Here is a 21,866-nt window from a genome sequence, read left to right on the forward strand (position 1 = left end):
AAACCAAACCAGTGATGACACTAATATTATAGCACGTAATAATGACATGCAAGCGAAGTCAATTAATCAAAAAATCTAGCTGGTAAGTGTACTAAATGCTTTATTAAGTGACACCGAGACACAAATAATTAAATTTTGAGAGGAAAAATTGAAGCCGGTAATTCTACTAAATGCTTAAATTCTCCCAATAATTTCAAGAAAATCATGAGCTGTCATTTAGCCTTTTCAACTTTTAAAAGTCGAATAAGAAAAAGTCCTTAGATTATATTCTTCCACAAATCACGACGACTCATAACAGTCTAAAAATCAAACCGGATTAAACCAAACCGGATAATAAAACAGAATCTAAATATCAAAGAAAAGAATAAATTTATTACCTGAAGCATTTGTTTAGCGAGATCAATGGAGATTAGTCCAGCACTACATCCCATTCCACCAAGATTATAGCTCAAAATGTTTCCTCTAAGCTTATACTTATTCACAATCATAGCAGAAAGTGACGGCGTTGGATTAAACAAACTACAATTCACCACAAGGATTCCAATATCTTTAGGTTTAACACCGGTCTTCTCAAGAACCGCGTCAATAGCTCCGAACATAACTGTCTCTGCCTCCTTTCTCGCTTCTTCCATACAAGGATTAGGAGGGACACGAAGAAGGGCTTCAGGGAAGTAAGTTTTTTGACCTAGACCCGATCTTTCAAGGATCTTTTGTTGGAAAGCTAGGTTGTCTTCTGTGAAGATACCTACACGTTGAGATCTGTCCATGAATGTTTCTCGAGTGCAGATCAGTGAAGGGTCTGGTTTGTAACATGAGAAGTCGAGGAGGAAGACACGGCGAGGACGTGTGGTGAAGTAAGCGGTGGAGAGAGAGATTAAGAGTCCGGTGGCTAGTGTGGCGGAGAGGAAATGGAAACGGAGTGTGTTGTAGAGGAGAGAGAGGTCGTTGATGGTGAAAGAAGAGAGGTTAGCGATTGTTGCGGCGAGGAGAGGGAGGAGGAGGATGTAGAGTGCGTTGGAGATTAGGTAATGGTAACCGAGTTTTACGTATTTGAGACGAACGGATAAGAGAAAGTTTGGGAGGTTGTTTGGGTTAGGGTTTGGCTCGGCGTTTGTGACATGGACCGGGACTGGCCGGTGAGGTTGGTTCTGGTTATGGCTCATCGTGAGAATGAGCAAATGTTTAGGATGAGGATTTGTTGAGAAGAGAAGTGTAAAGTGAAAGATTTGTTTCTCTCTCTTTTTCTCTCTTTCAAGATTTGTTTTGAGAGAGAGAGAGAGGAGAGAAGAGAATGGCCTAAAAAGTTGGAGGAAATTTGAGAATATAATGGAAAATTTTGAGTGAGAGAGAAAGAGAGAGAGACTTGGCTATTAAATGTAGTTAGGGGAAATGGGAAATATTAAGGACAAAAATATGGTTTTTTTAAGAAATAATATACAAAAAGAATTAATAATGTTAGCAAATAAATTGTTCAAACTAGTAAAGCCATCAAAAACATTTGTTGCTCAAACTCGTCAAGCAATTGTTTTAGGATCGTACTAGATTTTTTAATCCATAAATTATTTAATAAGTATTAATATAATTTTAAAAATTATGAGAAAATGGTAATTTAGAATTCAATTGTGGAATTATTTATATTTTTCCAAATAAAAAGGCTGTTACTTTTGTTTAATCAACAAAAAGGCTATTACTTACAAGTTAAAAAAATAGTATCAGATTTATTTCCATGTACAAAAATGGAATTACACTCAAAATATTTTACTTTAAAAATCTTAAATTTCTATTACATATGGAAAACGCTTTGTACACGATTTATATAAATTTAACATCAAAAGGAAAATGAAAGTATGTTTTAAAAATAAAAACATCGAAACTTTTCTTTAAAAAATGGATAAAAACATCGAAACTATGTAGAGAGGGAAGATGCAACTACCCCAACGAAGCTTTTAATGTTTTTAGACAGTTGAGATTTGACACCTAAGAGACGGCGATGACTTTTATCCAATTGGGGGCTTTTAATTTGGCCGCGTACTATGAAACTTACTCTTTTACCCTTACGTTGACCCGTTATTTTCGAAATTACCCTTTTTTGTTAACAACTTGAAGACACTTACGTACGTGGCCGTGTGAACTTATGTAATAGAATGTTCAATCATTTTTTTTTAGAATGTGCAATCATATTTTATGATTCATATATAGATGGAAAATTAAGTGAACCGAAATAGAAGTTTGTTGAACTAAATATGAGTAAATGTGTGGGTTATTGCCACTAAACTAGTTCATCCATTTCATGTTATTTTGAAAGAAATTGAGCAAGTCTTACAAATACCACTTAAAGCTGTTTAAAGGCATATGTGGTTAGCCTTTAAACAGCTTAAAGGCATATGTCATAGATAAAAAGTCGATTTTCTCTCTCCTGAGGCGATCGATAAGGCGATTAACTTTTTAACCTAATCTCCGCCGTCCGTCGGCCTCTCGCCGGCAGATGAGAACGCTCCGATGGCTAAGAAGAAAAAGAAAGGCTCTTCTCGCTCTCGGCCCAAGGTTCCTGGCACTTCTCAGTTTGCTCGCATCTCCTCTGTGGTTAGCCTCCCATCTCTTGTTCGCGATGGCTTGACTCCGGCTTCTTCATCTGAGCAAGGCTCCTCTCCGCCGGTCCTTCCCGCTGCGCCGGCATCACCTCCACAGTCTCCTCTCCCAATTGCAGGCTCAGATCTAGGGATTCAGTCGGCCTCGGTTTCCGCGCCTGCTCAATCCGTTTCCTCTCCGGCGGAGATCTCTTCGCCGCTAACTTCCGGTCTTCCATTAGCTGTTGAGGCTTCTGCCTCCGGCCCTGCAGATGTGGCTCCTTCTGTCGCTTCTCCCGGTGTTACCACTGTGGATCTCTCGCAGGCCAAGTCTCCGCTTGGTTTGGATCAACGTTGGACTAGCCTCTTTGGCGACTCTTCTAAGCTTGAGGAAATCGGTTCTCCTTCTCAGCACATTTCAGGAGTTCCTTTTGTTCTCATTCCCGATGACAACATTGCTGCGGCAAGAGAAGAGTTCAAGGACTTCATCTTCGTGCAGTTTCAAGGTAATCCGCCAGAAATGGGTAGAGTCATTGGAGTGGTAAATGCTCTCTGGGCTCGCTCTGGACCTCGTATTTATGTCCACAACATTGGCCCTGGTTCATTTCTGTTGCGTGTCTCCAATCCTTGGACTAGAGCCATTCTGCTTGGTCGCAATGTCTGGAATATCGCAGGCTTCCCAATGTTTGTTTCGCCGTGGTCTCCTGAATTCACTCCGGATTCTCCACCGATTACCTCAGCCTCGATCACTGCTGAATTCCGAGGAGTACCTTACCTACTTTTCAATAACGAAAGTCTTAGCAGGATAGCTACTGCTGTTGGAAAGCCGATTGCGCTGGCACCAGAAACTGAAAGGAAAGAAAACTTCGAGGTTGCTAAGGTGCTTGTTCGTGTAGACCTCACTAAAGATCTTCCTTCCAAAGTCATTTCTGGGTTCTCTGATGGTCGTGAAGTGGAGATAGACGTCTCTTACCCTTGGTTGCCGCCGCAGTGCTCTGAATGCAACGCTTATGGCCATGATCTTGTTCGCTGCCCTTCTTGGAAAGGAAATTTCTCTTCTCTCAAACGGAGAAGTAACAGGTCTCGCAGTAGACCGAGAATACGGCGTCGCTCGAGGCAGGGTAGATCTTCCGAGAGAACGTTGAAGACAAAAGCAAATCCAAGCTCATCACAATTGGTGTGGAAGGTGAAACAAGGACCCGTTTTGGGTCAATCTGCTGAGGATATGTCTTCTCAGAACCAAGTTGAGGTCTCTAATGAGGATCTTTCGGTTGCAGAGGCAGAGCAAGGTTCTGCAAATCAAATTTTGGAGTGGTTGGCTGAAGGAAAATTTGGCCTATCTACTCAATGAGTAGTGGAGTTGACAGCCCACGCTGAGAGCACAATCTCTAATGGATTGCCTTCTTCTGTTCTAGAGGAGCCAATCGCAGAAGAACAAGAAACTCCTTTCATCCTGGTAACTCGCAGGAGGAGTGGCCGCAAGGTCACGCTGTCACATTAACCAACATTTAATATGTTTTTTGTGTGGAATATTAGAGGACTTAACAGTAATAGACGTCAAGACTCTACAAAAGCATGGATTTCCCTCCATAAGCCACTTTTTGGAGCGTTTCTCGAAACGTATATTCAGCCGGCGAATGCCGGTCGTGTAGCTAGAGCTATTCCAGTTGGATGGAAATTTTTGGGCAATTTTGATCACCATAGTACTGCCAGGATTGTATTGTGTTGGGATCCCTCTGTCTCTTTGGTTGTGTACCAAGCTTCTGCTCAAATGGTAACTTGTGGCATCTTCATACAGTCTTTGAGCTTAAGTCTCACTGTTTCTTTTGTTTATGGTCTGAATCTTCCTGCGGAGCGTCTGCCTTTGTGGGATGAATTGGCTTGGCTGAATGCAAACTCTCCTGTCAATCGCCATCCTTGGGCTGCTGTTGGTGATTACAACCAGATCCTTAGGCTCTCACATCACTCTGAACATCTTTCTCAAGATGTGGACACTTGCGGGATGGATGATTTTAACTTGGCTTTGCAGGTTTCTGAGCTCTTTGAGGCACATGCTAAGGGTCTTCCCTATACATGGTGGAATAATCAGGGAGATAACCCAGCATCTAAGAAGATTGACCATGCTTTAATCAACCAAGCTTGGGCTTTATCCTTTCCTGAGTCCTTTGCTGAATTTCTGGAGCCTATTCAGTCAGACCATGCGGCATGTCTGTTTCAAGTCCTTGCTATGAAACGCTCTGTGCGCAAACCTTTTAAGTTCTTCCAGCATGTGGCTGATCATCCTGACTTTCTGGATTCCATCTCTCAAGCATGGACTCCCCATTCCATTCAAGGTTCTTGTCAATATAAGCTTGTTAGATCTCTTCGTAAGCTCAAGTTGGTTTGCACCAGCTCAACAAACGCCACTATAGCGGTATTAGTGAGAGAGTTAAAGCTCAATCCGATAAGATTGCAAATCTTCAAAGGCTTCTACTCTCTTCTCCTGATGTCGATGCTGCTAGGGAAGAGCACCAAGAAAGAGCTTTGTGGCAGTCTCTAATCACTGCAGAAGAAAAATTCTTTCGCCAGAAGTCTAGGGTTATTTGGCTGCATCTCGGTGATAAGAATACAACTTTTTTCCACAAAACTGTTTCCGGAAGAGCTGCCAGGAATCATATTCACTTCCTCTGCGATGCAAATAACCAGCGGATTGTTAATATTTCAGAGATTAAGAGCTTTGCTGCCACTTATTTTGAAGGCATCCTTGGCTGTTCTGAGATGCCTCTTTCTCCTGTTACTGTTGAGGAGCTGCGAGGGCTGCTACCCTTCAGGTGTTCAGCCTCCCAAGCGCAAAGTCTACAAAATCCAGTGACTCCAGAGGAAATCAAAGCCGTGGTCCTTGCTATGCCTTTAAACAAGAGCCCTGGTCCGGATGGTTTCTCTGTTGAATTCTTTCGTGCTTCTTGGGATATCGTTGGGAAGGAAGTTGTGGATGCAGTGCAGGAATTTTTCAGAAATGGTCGCTTGCTAAAGGACATGAATTGCACTATAATCGCCCTAATTCCTAAAGTACCAGAAGCTTGCCAGTTAGGGGACTTCAGACCTATCAGTTGCTGTAATCTCATCTACAAGGTCATCTCCAAGATTATTGCTAACAGAATGAAACCGATCCTTCAGGCTTGTATCAGTCCAAATCAGGCGGCTTTCTTGAAAGGTAGAAGCTTAGGTGAAAATGTCCTTCTCGCCTCTGATTTGATTAGGAATTACCAAAAATTAGCTTGCCCCAAGAGTTGCATGATAAAAGTTGATATCAGGAAAGCTTTTGATACTATTTGCTGGGATTTTGTTCTTAAAGTTCTTGAAGCTCAGAGTTTCCCTGCTCTCTTCTGTGCATGGATTAAGGAATGTATCTCTTCCCCAAGGTTCTCTATCTCTATCAATGGAGAGCTTGCTGGTTTTTTTCCGGGTAGGAAGGGTCTCCGTCAAGGGGATCCCATCTCTCCTTATCTCTTCATTTTAGTCATGGAGGTCCTTTCTAAGCTCCTTGAAGCTGCTGCCTCTGCTGGAAATTTCAGACTGCATCCGCTCTGCCATGAACCCCAGGTTACCATCTCTTATTTGCAAATGATCTACTGGTTTTCACTGATGGAGCTCGCCACTCTTTGTCAGGTGTTTCTGCGGTTATGCTCCAATTTAAGCTGTTCAGTGGTCTTGATATGAACCCCGCCAAATCTGAGATCTTGTTTGGAGGGTACAGTGATGTTGCTGTTGGAGTCCTAAGTGCTCTAGCTGGAATTAAAGTGGGCTCCTTCCCAACAAGGTACCTTGGACTGCCTTTAAATCCTGCTAGAATCTCCTTTGCTACCCTGCAACCCTTTTTGGAGAAAATTACATCAAAGCTACACTCTTGGACTGCAAAGTTTTTATCATTTGCTGGGAAGATTAGGCTCATCTCTTCAGTTATTTATGGGATGGTGAATTTCTGGAGCTCGGTTTTCAATCTCCCCAAAAAGTTCTATGAGAAGGTGGATTCTCTTTGTGCTTCTTTTCTCTGGAAAAACAAAGTTGGTTCTGCTGTGGGGGCTCGTGTTGCTTGGAAAGATGTTTGTAAGCCCAAAGAAGAGGGTGGTCTGGGAATCAGAAAGCTTGAGGACTTCCAAGTTGTTTTTCAGCTCAAGTTAATTTGGAATCTTTTTGCCAATGCGGGTTCTTTATGGGTTGCCTGGTTGAAAGGTAATGTTTTCCACAGGAAGAGTTTCTGGGTTCTGCAGGATTCTCAGAGGCTGTCTCGTACTGTGAGAGGCATGTTCCAAATAAAATCTCTACTACTGGATTTTTTTGCATTGTGATATTGGTAATGGGAAAAATGCTTCTTTCTGGTTTGACCACTGGTGTGATCTTGGTCCGCTAATTGTCTTCCTTGGAGCTGATGGTCCTAGGTAGCTGCGGGTCAGAAAAGACGCAACAGTTTCTGAAGCGGTTCTTAACGGAGAGTGGAGGATGCCAGCAGCTAGATCTGTGGCACAACAATCCTTTATGGTAAAGCTAACTTCCATCTCTCCTCCAAATGATGCAAAAGGTGACGACATATTCCTATGGCGACAATTGAATGGATCCTTTGGCCAGTTCTTCTCTTCTAAGGAAACTTGGGAGCAACTCCGTTCTCGCTCTCCCTTGGTCCCTTGGTTCAAGGCAGTGTGGTTCAAAGAATCAGTGCCACGGTACTCATTCATTACTTGGCTGGCTATGCTAGGCAGGCTACCTACAAAAGACAGGCTAAGAAGCTGGGGGCTGAATGTTCCCGCTCAATGTGTGCTCTGCTCTACTGGTCTTGAGACTCATGCTCACCTCTTCTTTGATTGTGCCTACTCTACTTCGGTTTGAGAAGCTTTTGCAACAAGGTTCTGGCCTCCTCCTCCTCCTGGACTTCTATCCATATCTTCTTGGATTTTGCAGGCTAGGACTCCACCTTTTTCAAGCAGCACCATTATCGTCAAGCTCATCTTGCAAGCGGCTTGCTATCTCATCTGGCGAGAGCGCAATGCTCGGATCTTCAACAATATCTCTTCCACGCCATCCACAACTCAGGCCTCCCTCGACCGTTCGTTAAGGGATCGCCTTCTCTCCTTCCCTGCCTCTTCTATTTCTTCTCCTTCTCTTCTAGCTATTTATTTTGGTTGTATTAGCTTTCCTTTCTAGCTTCTTCTTTTAGTTGTTTGTGTTTTGTACAGGAAAAACAGAAAATTGGTATAAAATTTAACCTTTTACCAAAAAAAAAAAAAAAAAAAAATACCACTTAAAGGTTTTTGTAAACAAAAAATGGCATACATGTTCTAATTGGTCTACTAATACCAAATTTAATGCAATGTTACTAAACTAAGCATCCCTTAAGTGAAAACTAATCAAATCGTTAATGTCTTATTTTTTAGGTTTCGAATTAAGTGATGTTTGAGATTTTTTACTCATATATTAAATAATTATGTATTTTCCTTGTCTTTTTAATATCAAAACATCATTTGTTATATTTTTTAAAAAATTGTCAACCATTAACGAAAAATTATAAATGATACAAAAGGTCGTAAAAATTTGATTGTGTTTACGTAGCAAATGATTTGAAAAACAAACTATAAGAAATTGTAAGTATTAAGAGGCAACTTCAAATAGAAGAAAGGAAAGAGAGAGAAGAATTAAGGAAAGCAAAGAAAGAGGAAAAGAAAGCGAAAATAGAGGATATGAAAGCATTTTTGGAATGCCTCTTTTGAACATCAATCAAGTAGTCGCACCAAATGATGATGAGCTAAACTTAGAAGAGGAGTTGCAAGGAATCGAAGCTCCTAAAACACAAATGCATATGATTAATGACATCGATAATCTAGAGGTAAAAGGTTTTTTTTTTCACACTATTAAAATACAATTAAAATTGTTTTATCTTTATTTTTATTGATTTAGTGTTTCGTTTGTTTTCCAATAATTTTATTTACCTCACTTATCAAACACTAAACATTAATACCTCACCATTCCTATATCTACACTAATACTTGCTATTAGTTACTATATTATAAAAAGAATCTATTAATTAAAATATAGAAAACCAATTTTGTAAAATAAAAATAATGTTTAAAAAATCAACTTTTATGGTGTATTCATCCCGGACCCAACAACTTCAAAGGCATTAAAGCAAAAAATTTATTTTTACTTTTTAATAAATAGAATAAAATGTTTGGGACTCTTATTAAAAAAAAATTGGGCTTCTTCTTTGTAGATTTACAATAAAATGTTTATTTATTTGGCTGAAGTTTATACTAAACTTAAATTTCCAGACTAAGTTCTATATTTTTTATACAAAAATGGTTATACATGTGATCGTTTTGTTGTTCTGAGGTCTTTGAGAGATCAAACAATCAACACAGTCACCATGGCAGCAGCCCATACATAACCTTCAAGCAATCAATCTTTTCATCCTCCACAAATTGATCCAGGCCCGCATCTCAAATCTCTCACTCTCTAATCTATGTTCACACAAATCCACATCTCTCAATCTCTCGTTTCTGATCTGTAGGGAATTGATGAGAAATCAAATCAAAACATAGATATAACCAATAGGAATCTAGCTAAGCTTATTAAATTCAATTTAAATTTTGTATTCTCATGATTTGAATACAAATTTAAATATCTGACAGACCTATTAGATTTAACAAGTTTCATGATCTGAATCTGTTCTCTAACTCATTTTTCAATCTTTGTTTGATTAATTCCCATGAATTTTCGGTATCTAGCAATATAAGATGATGCATACCAAACTATAATATCTATCTAGTTATATACAGATGCATACTACAGTGATTTTAGAGACAAGCTCTTGTACATTATTCTGATTTGTTTGAACGTTTATGAAAAACTTACTTGAACATTGTTTTTTTTTTTCTAGATCTTCAAGTTTTTTTGTAGATTAAAGCTGGGATGGCTCACTTCATAAAATGTGGAGTGAAAAAATATTATACTTATAAAGTTGAAATCGACTATATATTACAAGGATTCAAAAACTAACTCCATAAAATAACTACAATGTTTATTAATTGTATCAAACTGGGATACAATCAAAGGATAAAATGGGGAGAAAAGTAATTTATAGAAATAAATGGGTCACATAAAGAAAGCTGGAGAAAGTTGGGGTGACAGCGTGAAATGTGATATGGAGAAAGCACATGACATGAATTTAATTGAGACACACTCTCGAATTTATTTCTCTTTGACCTTTCTATTACATCCATTGCCTACACTCGTTTGTTATGTCTCATACTCACAAGTCACAAGTGACCAAATCTACATTTGTTTTAATTTTTAAAATTGAAAAGTAAAATCGAAATTTTGTAGATAACATAGTCAACAAATTTTGTTTTATATGTACACGTTAAATATCTGTATATATAATTATTTAGAAATTCTTTTGTTTTTTGAATTTAAATTTCAATAATACGTTAAATAATATTATGAGTTTTTAAAAAATAAAAAAATAACTATTAAACCTCATTAGAAAATAATCCAAAACTTAAATTTGTTGACCAAACAAATCAAGTCAAAATAAAAACATTGTGTTTTCTCTATCGCCTAGTACTATATTATTCTGTTTCGTTAGAACATGAAAGTACTTTTTTCTAGTACTATATTATTGTGAATAGATTTTAAGATAATATAAAATGAACTATTGAACTTATCAGAAATTAATTCAAACTTGCTTTTTTTATTTTTGACCAAACGAATCAAGAAAAACATTTTATTTTCTTCACATATGTTATACCAAAGAGATTATAATTTATAAATAAAAGTGTATTTGTTTTGTGTTTTTTTTTTTCCCGTTAAAAGGCTTAGAAAAGACTATTGTTTACAGCATAGTATTGACAACTATTTTCATTATACTATCTAACACTATTAAGTATATGAAATCATAACAAACAATTCAAAATATGAAAATACAGTTAAAAAAACAAAATTTGTCAAAAAAATAAATAAATCAAAGTTTGACAAATTTTGGTTATTCGTTTCCGATTGAGTTCTATTTGACTTTGTATTGACTTGCTTTGGTCTGGTTTCATCTTTAAATATCACGTTCTAACCATTCTTCATGATTTTATTCCCCGTTGCGTTGATTTTATTCGGTTAAACGTTTAAATTTTCTTGAAATGATATTGTAGACAAGAAAACTTTCTGTCATTATCAAAAGAAGAAATTGTGTCATTAACTCATAACATAACCCAAACTAAACTACTGTTTCATGTGTAGTGTGTACTTGTGAGATATATATACATGCGTGTGAATCTTTTACGCGTGCATAATAAGTTTTGTATTCATATCATCATTTGGTATGTGTCAACACATATTTTGGGGAGAGTTTGTGTGGTAAGTAATCCAAAAATATATGTTTAATTTATTAACAGAGAACTGATTCTAATTGCTTAAGAAAATTCCTACCAATCGAAGCAATTACGTTCAAACATTATTCTTGGAAGTTGGAAGAAACCATTATCTACCACTCCACAACTCTTTCTTCTTCATTGGTTCTACAAATTCTACTTGTTCAAGTCATTCTTGAATCTTAAATAAACAAAATCAGTTTTGACAAAAAAAAAAAAAAAAATCAGTTTCAAACTTATATTCCAAAAAAAATCAGTTTTGACAAAAAAAATCTCTTGGTATAAAATTATATTCCAAAAATGAGTTATGATTTTTAATTTTTTTTGCACCTTTAGTTATACCGGTAAGATATTTCAAACTCTTCGAGCAAATTGTTGTACAGATTTTCTATAAATAATATTATAGAAAAAATGAGCTTAGCTAGTGTTGATTTCAACTATTGGAACCAAATTTATTTTTGTAATTCATTAGATACTAAACCTTTCAATGGGGATATGACCGGGTTGAATGGGGATATCTCAAAGCTTTGCTGGAGGCGTTGGGGTTTCATTCTAAGTGGGTTCAGTGGATTATGGTGGCTGTCTCTACAGTAACTTTCTCTGTGTTAATCAATGACCAGGCCTTTGGATTGATTACACCTTCTCGTAGAATCAGACAAGGTGATCCTTTGTCATCTTTTCTGTTTGTTTTGTGTACGGAAGGACTCACACACCTCATGAATAAAGCTGAGAGACAAGGTTTGATTAGTGGGATTCAGTTTTCGCCGGATGGGCCTGCCATACATCATCTCTTGTTTGCGGACGACAGCTTATTCATGTGCAAGGCTGATAGGAATGAAGTGGCTACCATTAAGAAGATTTTCCAGATTTATGGTGATGCAACGGGGCAAAAGATTAATTTTGATAAGTCATCTATTACTTTTGGAGCAAAGGTAGACATTCAGTGTAAGGGATGGATTCAGAGTGAGCTTGGAATTATGAATGAAGGTGGTGCTGGGACGTATTTGGGTCTCCCAGAATGTTTCAGCGGGTCTAAGGTTCAGCTACTGGACTTCATAAAAGATAAGCTTAAGGCTAGATTATCTGGATGGTTTGCTAGAACCCTTTCTTTGGGGGGTAAAGAGGTACTGCTTAAGGTAGTGGCCCTGGCCATGCCGGTCTACGCTATGTCTTGTTTTAAGCTAACAAAAACCACATGCGAAAATCTGACTAGTGCGATGTATGAATTTTGGTGGAGTGCAGTGGAACATAGGAGAAAAGTCCATTGGATCAGTTGGGAGAAGTTGTGTCTCTCCAAAAACCAAGGTGGTTTAGGATTCAAAGATATTGAGAGCTTTAATCAAGCTTTATTGGGTAAACAAGCTTGGAGATTACTTCAGAATCCTTCTTCCCTCTTTGCAAGATTCTTTAAAAGTCGGTATTTTGTTGGTGATGACTTTTTGGAGGCTGATCTTGGGGTTAGACCGTCTTATGCTTGGAGGAGTATTTTGCATGGTAGAGAGTTGTTGATCAAAGGGCTTAGAAAAGAAGTGGGCAATGGTAAATCTCTAAGTGTTTGGATGGATTCATGGGTTTATGACAATGGTCCCAGGATCCCCTTGATCAAACATTTTACTGTGAACTTAGACTTGAAGGTGGAGGACCTTATTGATAATTGTTGGTGTCGGATCCCGCACCAGAAGTACGAGACCAACCAAAGATTGCCACGTAATCAAGATAATGGCCCATAAAGGATGAAGCCCATTGGACCCGTGAGCCGAAGGGACGGTCGAAGTGGTTGTCACCTTTCAAAGAATCCGAAGTGACTGCACTGTGACACGAGTTCGGTGTAGAAGACACGGGTAAGTCGGTTCAAGGACATTTGGGCCAAGAGAGGCGAGGCCCATGAAGATCAGAGTCAACTCAAATTCAAACGTTGAGCATTAAAGTCGAAGAATCAAAACGGACACATTTAAGAAGGAATAATTGTACTTAATTACTCATTTTAATGTCGTTTATCTATGTATAAATATAGAGGCCAATGGCCATGTAAAAGTATCTTCCTCTCAAGAAAGAAATACTATAACAATTTTCGTATCAATCTACAAGTTTTTACATATTCATTTTTGTCCCTCAAGAATAATCTTCCTACTTAATAAAATACTTGAGTGTGTGAATCCGACATCCACATTTTGGCGCCGTCTGTGGGGAAATTAGGTTCTTGAGTGGTCAGATTTTTTCTTTACCACACTTCCGAGATAAGCAACAATGTCCGGAGGAGACGCTGCTGAGACATCATTGGCCGAAACCCTCAAAGCTATGCAGCAAACCATGTCGGACATATCACAAAAGTTCTCGGATGTGGAAAAGGCCGTCGATACGTTGCAAACATCCCAGGTATCTCTTAGTCAAAACGTCAATACTATACAAACTCGTGTTCGCTCTTTAAGTGCAGGAAACCCGGTGGGAATCCGAAGAGGGATATTCAACTCGCCAAGTTCCGCTGCACGAAATGAAACCAGCGGACAAACAACTCCCGGTGCTACTAATAATGTAGCTCAGACGTTGGAATAAGAGACGCAGCTCGGGGATGAAGAGCAACTTGCAGCTCAGTACGAGCAGGAGAACCTCGACCAGTTCGAGACCATGAGGAAGGTTAGCCAGGAATTAAAAGAAATGAAATCAAAATTTCATCAAGCTACAAGTTCAGGGCCAGACATCAATCGAGTCATTGAAGAAGCTAGGCGAACACCTTTCATCTCGCGAATTGCGAGTTTGAGGATCAAAGATTCCCGGAAACTCAAATTGGACCCTTACAGCGGATTGGAGGATCCAAAAAGCTATCTCGCAGCTTTTCTGATCGCTGCAGGAAGAGTCGAATTGGATGAAGCTGATGAGGATGCAGGCTATTGCAAGCTGTTTTCGGAGAATCTATGTGGCCAAGCTCTAATGTGGTTCACCCAATTAGGGCCGGGTTCGATCAGTAATTTCGATGAACTATCAGCCGTATTCTTAAAGCAATACTCCATCCTTATGGATAAAAGCGTTTCAGATGCCGATCTTTGGAACTTATCGCAAGGATCTAATGAGTCACTTCGAGTTTTCATCACCAAGTTCAAAGGAGTGCTGTCAAAGCTCCCAAGAATCTCGCAGCAATCAGCTTTATCTGCCCTACGAAAAGGATTGCGACATGATTCAAGGTTTAAAGAAGACTTAATACTTCATAAACCAGACACAATTCAGGATGCACTCTTTCGCGCGAACAATTGGATGGAGGTAGAGGACGAAAAAGAAAGTTTTGCCAAAAGAAATAAGCAAGAAAAACCAGCAATCACCGTCCCTGCCAAGAAGTTCGAGCCTAGGGAGAGCAAAGGACCAAGGAAATTTGGGTCGCAACCCTTCAACAGTACCGTTGGAAAGCAATTCCAAGGGAAAGGAAGATCAAACACTTGGGTCCGTGATGAAAGTCTATATTGCGACATTCATAAAGTAACCGGACATTTAACCAAGGATTTCAGCGTTCTTAAAAAGCACCTCGCAGAGCTTTGGGCTAGTGGCGATCTTTCTAAATTCGATATAAAAGATTTTGTGAAGGAATACCACGAAGCAAAGGAAAACTCCAAAGATCAAGATTCCAAAAGACCAAGGTTATCCAACGAGGAAGAACTAAGGAGTTCTAAGGGTAAGATCAATGTGATTCTAGGAGGTTCCAGATTTTGCGGAGATTCAATAAGTTCCATCAAAAAACATAGACGAAATGTCTTACTCAAAGCAAGCTTAAGCGAAGAAGTCGATTTTCAAGGTGCATCAATATCATTTGATGAAGAAGAAACGCGGTACCTCGAAAGGCCTCATGATGATGCTCTAGTCATTACCCTTGATGTTGCCAACTTTGAAGTGTCAAGGATCCTTATAGATACAGGTAGTTCGGTCGACTTGATCTTTTTAAGTACTCTAGAAAGAATGGGAATCAGCCGAGCAGACATAGTGGGGCCTCCGTCTCCATTAGTAGCGTTCACAAGCAAGTCAGCCATGTCTCTCGGAACAATCAAGCTACCGGTCCTTGCCAAGAAGGTATCAAAGATCGTGGACTTCGTTGTCTTCGATAAGCCCGCAGCTTACAACATCATCCTCGGGACTCCCTGGATTTATCGGATGAAAGCGGTCCCCTCTACATACCATCAATGTATCAAATTTCCAACATCAAATGGGGTGGAAACAATTCGGGGAGATCAAGAAGCTTCACGGACGTGTTACTTAGCTAGCCACCGTTTGAAGATTCAATAGCAATTAACGAAGCCCGCAAAAGAGGGACTAAGAACAAAATTTCCTAGCGGGCAGAAGAAAAAGGATGTAGTATTCGAAGTGGTGTTGGAAGAAGACAAGCCGGACCGGAAAATTAGAATTGGAGCAACGTTGACTGGCCAAATAAAAGAAGCTTTGATCGAACTCTTAAGGAAAAACAAAGCATCATTTGCATGGTCAGCAGCGGACATGCCTGGCATAAATCCGAGCATAATTTGCCATGAACTAAACGTAGATCCAAGCTTCAAACCGGTGAAACAAAAAAGAAGAAAGCTTGGAGTGGAGCGGGCAAAAATAGTAAATGACGAAGTGGATAAACTATTAAAGATAGGGTCCATAAGAGAAGTGCAATATCCGGAATGGGTAGCAAACACTGTCGTTGTCAAGAAAAAGAATGGGAAAGATAGAGTTTGCATCGATTTTACAGACCTGAATAAAGCATGTCCCAAAGATAGTTTCCCGCTCCCGCATATAGATCGACTTGTAGAGTCCACCGCTGGAAATGAGCTGTTAACGTTCATGGACGCCTTCTCGGGTTAAAATCAGATAATGATGAACCCCGAAGATCAAGAAAAGACGTCATTTATCACAGATAGAGGTATCTACTGTTACAAGGTAATGCCTTTTGGTTTGAAAAATGCAGGAGCAACTTACCAACGGTTGGTGAACAAAATGTTCCACAATCACCTCGGGAAGACTATGGAAGTCTACATAGATGATATGTTGGTTAAATCGTTGAAGAAAGAAGATCATGTTAAACATTTGGAGGAATGTTTTGATATTCTCAATAAATATCAAATGAAGCTGAACCCGGCGAAGTGCACATTTGGAGTCCCATCCGGAGAATTTCTTGGCTATATCGTGACAGAAAGAGGGATTGAAGCCAATCCAAATCAAATTAACGACTTTCTAAACATGCCATCTCCAAGAAACTTCAAAGAAGTTCAACGGTTGACTGGGCGGATTGCGGCTTTGAATCGTTTTATCTCGAGATCAACAGATAAGTCGTTGCCTTTCTACCAAATTCTAAAAGGGAACAAAGGATTTCTTTGGGACGAGAAGTGTGAAGAAGCTTTTGGGCAGCTTAAGGCATACTTAACCACTCTACCTATACTGTCCAAACCGGAAGTGGATGAAAAACTTTACTTGTACGTATCAGTTTCAAACCACGCGGTTAGTGGAGTCTTGGTTCGGGAAGACCGTGGGGAGCAGAAACCAATTTACTACGTGAGCAAGTCAATGACGGATCCGGAAACCAGATATACAATGATGGAAAAACTCGCACTCGCGGTGGTAACTTCGGCTCGGAAGCTGCGTCCATATTTTCAATCCCATCCGGTTGAAGTATTAACTAACCAACCACTCAGAACAATACTTCATAGTCCAAGTCAATCCGGACGTTTGGCGAAATGGGCGGTGGAATTAAGCGAGTACGACATAGAGTTCAAAAGCCGGATCAGTATGAAGGCTCAAGTCTTAGCAGACTTCCTGACCGAACTACCAATACCTGGAACGATAGAGCAACCGGAGAACCAAACTTGGAAATTACACGTAGACGGGTCTTCAACAAAACAAGGATCCGGAGTGGGAATCAGGTTGGAATCTCCAACATCAGAAGTTCTGGAACAATCATTCCGATTGTTATTCAATGCCTCCAACAACGAGGCAGAATACGAAGCCCTGATTGCCGGACTTCGACTAGCACAAGGAGTTGGAGCTAAGGAAATATTGGCTTATTGCGATTCGCAATTAGTAGTTAACCAATTTAATGGAGACTATGAAGCAAAAGATTCAAGAATGGAAGCGTACCTCGAAGTGGTGAAGGATTTATCTAAAAATTTCTCGAAATTCGAATTAATCCGCATACCTCGGGGAGAGAATACAACTGCGGATGCACTTGCCGCATTGGCGTCAACATCAGATCCTGAGTTAAAGAGAGTTATTCCAGTGGAATGTATTTCGGAGCGAAGCATTCAAGACAGCAAAGAAACCCTCGTCGTTACAAGGTCTCGAGCAGCGGCACGCGACCGTGGCGAACCAAAGATCGAACCGCCACCCAACAAACGGAGGAAGTCAAGGGGATCAAACACATCTAACAAGGAACCCGTTGTCTTAGCTGAGGATGTGATTCCAGAAACAATATTGGAAACCGAACCATTAATCGAGGAGGATGTTCTAAAACCAAACGAACATCCCAAGCCAGAGCCACGAGTATTTCACAAGGTTGACCAAATTCCGGCTAAAGACTGGGGGGCTGACTGGAGGGAGCCAATAAAGCACTACATCGTGACAGGTGAGCTCCCAAAGAATAAATGGCAGGCCAGGAAAATGAAAGTCGTTAGCGCGAAATTTTGTCTGTCAAAGGATGCGTTATATAGACGAGGTGTCAGTGACCCTTACCTATTATGCATTTATGGGCCCGAAGTCGAAATCGTCATGAGCGAGGTGCATGAAGGATTATGCGGGAGTCATTCATCAGGAAGAGCTATGGCTTTTAAAGTTAAAAGAATGGGGTATTTTTGGCCCACTATGATCACAGATTGTGTTAAGTTCGCCCAAAGATGCAAGCGCTGCCAACTCCATGCACCATTGATCCATCAACCGTCGGAATTATTCTCCTCCATTTCCGCCCCATATCCGTTTATGAGGTGGTCAATGGACATCATTGGGCCATTGCACAAATCAACTCGAGGTGTACAGTACCTTTTAGTCCTTACGGACTACTTTTCAAAATGGATTGAAGCTGAGGCGTATGTCGGTATCAAGGATTCAGCGGTGAAGACCTTTATTTGGAAAAACATTATATGTCGACATGGAGTTCCGTACAAAATAGTCACTGATAATGGACCACAATTCATTTCACACGAGTTTGATGCCTTTTGTGCGGACTGGGGAATCAAAGTTAGTTATTCTACTCCACGATATCCGCAAGGAAACGGTCAAGCTGAAGCCGCGAACAAGACAATATTAAGCAACCTCAAGAAACGCTTAAGTCATCTAAAGGGAGGATTGTATGAAGAACTCCAGCCCGTCCTGTGGGCCTATCGTACAACCCCTAGGCGACCTACAGGAGAAACTCCATTCTCTTTGGTTTACGGCATGGAAGCGGTAGTACCAGCTGAACTCAATGTGCCCGGACTTCGCCGAACAGAAGCACCGTTAAATGAGGAAGAAAATTCAGCAATGCTTAATGATTCACTAGATACCATAAATGAAAGGCGTGATCAAGCTCTAATTCGGATCCAGAATTACCAGCAGGCAGCAGCCCGGTATTATAATTCCAAGGTTAAAAGTAGGCCTTTCTTCGTGGGAGATTATGTATTAAGGCGTGTCTTTGACAACAAAAAAGAAGAAGGTGCCGGTAAACTCGGTATTAATTGGGAAGGACCTTACATTATTACCGAAGTGGTTCGGAACGGTGTTTATAGGTTGAAAGACTTAGAAGACAATCCAGTCAGGCGACCTTGGAATGTGATCAACCTAAAGAAATTTTATGTTTAAAGCTACATGCATTGTTTATGTACATGAACTACGGTGTGGCTTGATCCCGAGATGGGTACGTAGGCAGCTCGAAAACGAGTTCAGCTATTAATAAAAATTTGTTTTATTTCTTTATTAAAGGAAAAAAGTTCGACTGTGCGAACAAGTAAAGCAAACAGAAGGTTCGGCTAAGCGAACATACAAGAAATTGGAAATAAAGCGTTATTTAAAGGACGGAATGTCCCTCATCGTACACTCCGGACTATGAAAGTCTTGTTGACGAGCAGAACACTTCAACTCCTTGACCAACAAGATCGAGGATTGACATCATGCAGTCCGGAATTCGAGCAAAGTCAGAGATTCCAAGCTCAATCCACTCTCCGGGGTGAGATTCAAGGATGTGAAGATCTCTTGACACCATAGTAAGCCTGCGTTGCATCCGGTTAATCCTCTTCCGGAGTCTCCTCTTTTCCAACATGAGCTTCCGATGTTGAAGCTCGAGTGCCTCTATGAACGCCGTCGCTGTTCCTTGGTCTCTGATTGGGAGATCCCTGATCAAAGCACATGGGGCTCGGATCTGAGATCTCAAGAAGCTGCGAAGTGGAGGAGGCTGCCTGTTTGGCTCATTTGGAACATCTTCGCTCATCATTCCGATTCTGGAGAAGTCAGGCATAGATTCTGAACAGCGAAGATTGAACTCCATACCTGCTAAAATGAAAAGAATGGTGAGGAGTAAAGGGAAATTGAGACTACAATTTATAGGAACCCCATATCCTTAGCAAGCCGCGGATTCTATCCAAAGAATGGAGTGATTCGCGGAGAGATTTATGCCTTCGAACAGATCCTGCATTAAAAGGCGCATCTCCGAGAATATTTGAAAAGAAAGGAAAGTTGCAAATATTTCCATAAAATAAAAAGGGGCCGAAGCCCATTACGAGTTTAAAATAAGTGAAGAAGTTAAAGAACATTTATGGGAGAGGCTCAGGAACAGGCTCCTTCATCGCCGGTTTAGTCTTCGAAGTGGACGCCTTGTTCTTGGCATCCACTTCGAAACGATCCCGAACGCGTTTCCGACAGTTGCTGGCCTCCTCCTCCAAGTCGTCTTCCTCTTCACTGTCAGATGGAACGGCGCAGACAGGGGCGTTCACGGGACCCGGGACTCCTTTGGCGCGAAGATACATCCGAAGCATCTTCGGGATCTTAGCAACAGAATCGAAATTCCGCCATTCCCATTGGAAGGGATCACTTTCCAGGGCCCGTATCTTCCTCTCCACCCGAGCGATGCAAGCCTCGAGTGTTTGCCTTTTGAGGCCCAGCCGCTGCCTCTCTTCACATAAGCGACGGTGCTTGTCGGCGACCTAGCATAAAGATGAGTGAATAAGATGAAGCAAAAAGTTTTTGAGTCAAAAACTTTAAATATTTACCTTGTCGATAAAGTCGCAAGCCTCTTTCTTCTCCTTCGAAGGGAAGTGAAAGACGGCGTGAGGAAAGAGAACGCCGGCCGGTTCAAATCCGTCGCCGGACAAGAAAAGTGGGCTGCCGGGGTCGATGGGGGCTACTCCTTCGTTTTCCATTCTCAAAATATTTCTCAAGTAAGATTCTAAAATCGTGTGTAAATAAAGCTTAGAAGTAGGTAAGCCTTTATTTATAATGATTTAGGGTTTGTCTTGGAACCATAAACCCAATAATGGTAGTGTGTCCGAATGGTTTAAACCATTTTTGGAAATCGAGAAAAATCACTTATTGCATTAAAGACGAGCCGTTTTCCTTACTTATAAGAAGGGAAAGCGCAACCGTCGCATTAACTACGAAAGTTTCTAAGGCCCAAGCCCAACAAGTTTATCGAGTTGACTAAACCCGAAGTGGGGAACTCGCTTTAAGCCGAGCTCAGTTCTCGCATTTTAAAGAGAAAGGTCTGATCAGCCTAAAAATCTCGAAAGCATAACCACAAGGCCACAAAAGGTTAAAAAGCGGACTTTGCAAACCCGCATATAATTTTAACCAAACCCCCTTGGGTCACAACCTACAAAGGTTTAAAAGCCTCGTCAGGCAAATATCTTGTTCAAAATAAAATAAAGCCTCCTTAGGCAAAAATAAGTTCGAAATTAAGTCTTAAAATAAAAGGGACAATCCCCAATTTAAAGTGGACACAGCCACTGCGGAGTGATCTCCACCTCGGACTCCGGCTCAGCAACCAAAGTTTCATTCACCTCCTTGACTGGTGCTTGATCAGATGAAGCTCCCTGACCACCCTCCGCGGTACAACCAACCTCCGGAGAGACCTCCGGTGCCATAGGAGCTACGGGCGGGACAATGCCTTCCGTCTCACTTGAACCTGGAAATAATAATTTCAGTCAATCAAAGGTACAAGGTAAGAAAAGGTAAGCCTCATGAGCCAAGCGTTACCTGCCCAGTCCAAACCCGATTCACTTATAGGAGGTGAGTCAGTAAAGAATTCCTCGAAGTCAAGCGGGTTGAAGGTCGAAGTGGGAAGAGCTGCCAAACGACTCCGTTTTTCAGAAAGATTAGTTGACAGCTCGGTCCTTTCTTGCTCCTCGGAGAAATCTGCTTCATGGATCTGATCCAGCAGAATCAGGTTGCTTTCATGCTCTTTGATGTCTGACTCCAAGTCCGACCTAGCCTTCTCGGTTTGCATAAAGCGAATGGCCCCTTGGATCAACTCCATCCCGCGTCCCTTAACCTCCTTTCTGGCCTTCGATACCGACCTTGCCAACTCAGAATCACGCAACTTGGCTAGCGCCTTGTACTTCGCGTCAAGCTCGATGAGTTGATTGTTCAGGGTATCGGCGGTTGATTCGGACTCCTGAAGCCTACCCTGAACACCAGAAAACTCTTCCTGGAGCTTGAAGTTCTGGTCGTACTGACCCTGCAGCTCCCCCTTTATCTGCGCAAGCTCTGATGTTAAACTGTCGACCTTGTCCTCCAGATCGTGCTTGGAGCCGACAGAAGAACTGAGTTCAGCCTCAAGGGCAGAGAGTTTCTTTTTCCACACGTCAATCTCCTTCTCCCGTCCAATGACCAACCCTTCGTAATGTTCGATCATGTCGTTAAATTCGCTATGAGCCTGGCATTATACATGAACCCGGGATGGCGAGTTAGTTCGTGGAATGGCAATGCAATAAAA

General features: G+C 40.8%; 1 protein-coding gene across 1 annotated transcript; it reads right to left on the bottom strand.

The window, feature by feature from the left end:
• Positions 1-244: 244 nt before the first annotated feature.
• LOC9299143 (3-ketoacyl-CoA synthase 20) lies at positions 245-1,313 on the bottom strand. Its single transcript, XM_021019279.1, has one exon. The coding sequence runs from the start codon at positions 1,161-1,163 to the stop codon at positions 300-302; it is 864 nt and encodes a 287-aa protein (XP_020874938.1). The 5' UTR covers positions 1,164-1,313; the 3' UTR covers positions 245-299.
• Between the last annotated feature and the right edge of the window lie 20,553 nt (positions 1,314-21,866).

The sequence above is a fragment of the Arabidopsis lyrata genome (genome assembly GCF_000004255.2).
Source record: "Arabidopsis lyrata subsp. lyrata unplaced genomic scaffold ARALYscaffold_37, whole genome shotgun sequence".
NCBI classification, from domain to species: domain Eukaryota; kingdom Viridiplantae; phylum Streptophyta; class Magnoliopsida; order Brassicales; family Brassicaceae; genus Arabidopsis; species Arabidopsis lyrata.

What these genes read in the sequence shown, in the direction of transcription:
- LOC9299143 (XM_021019279.1), bottom strand. Translation starts at nt 1,163, where the DNA reads ATGAGCCATAACCAGAACCAACCTCACCGGCCAGTCCCGGTCCATGTC.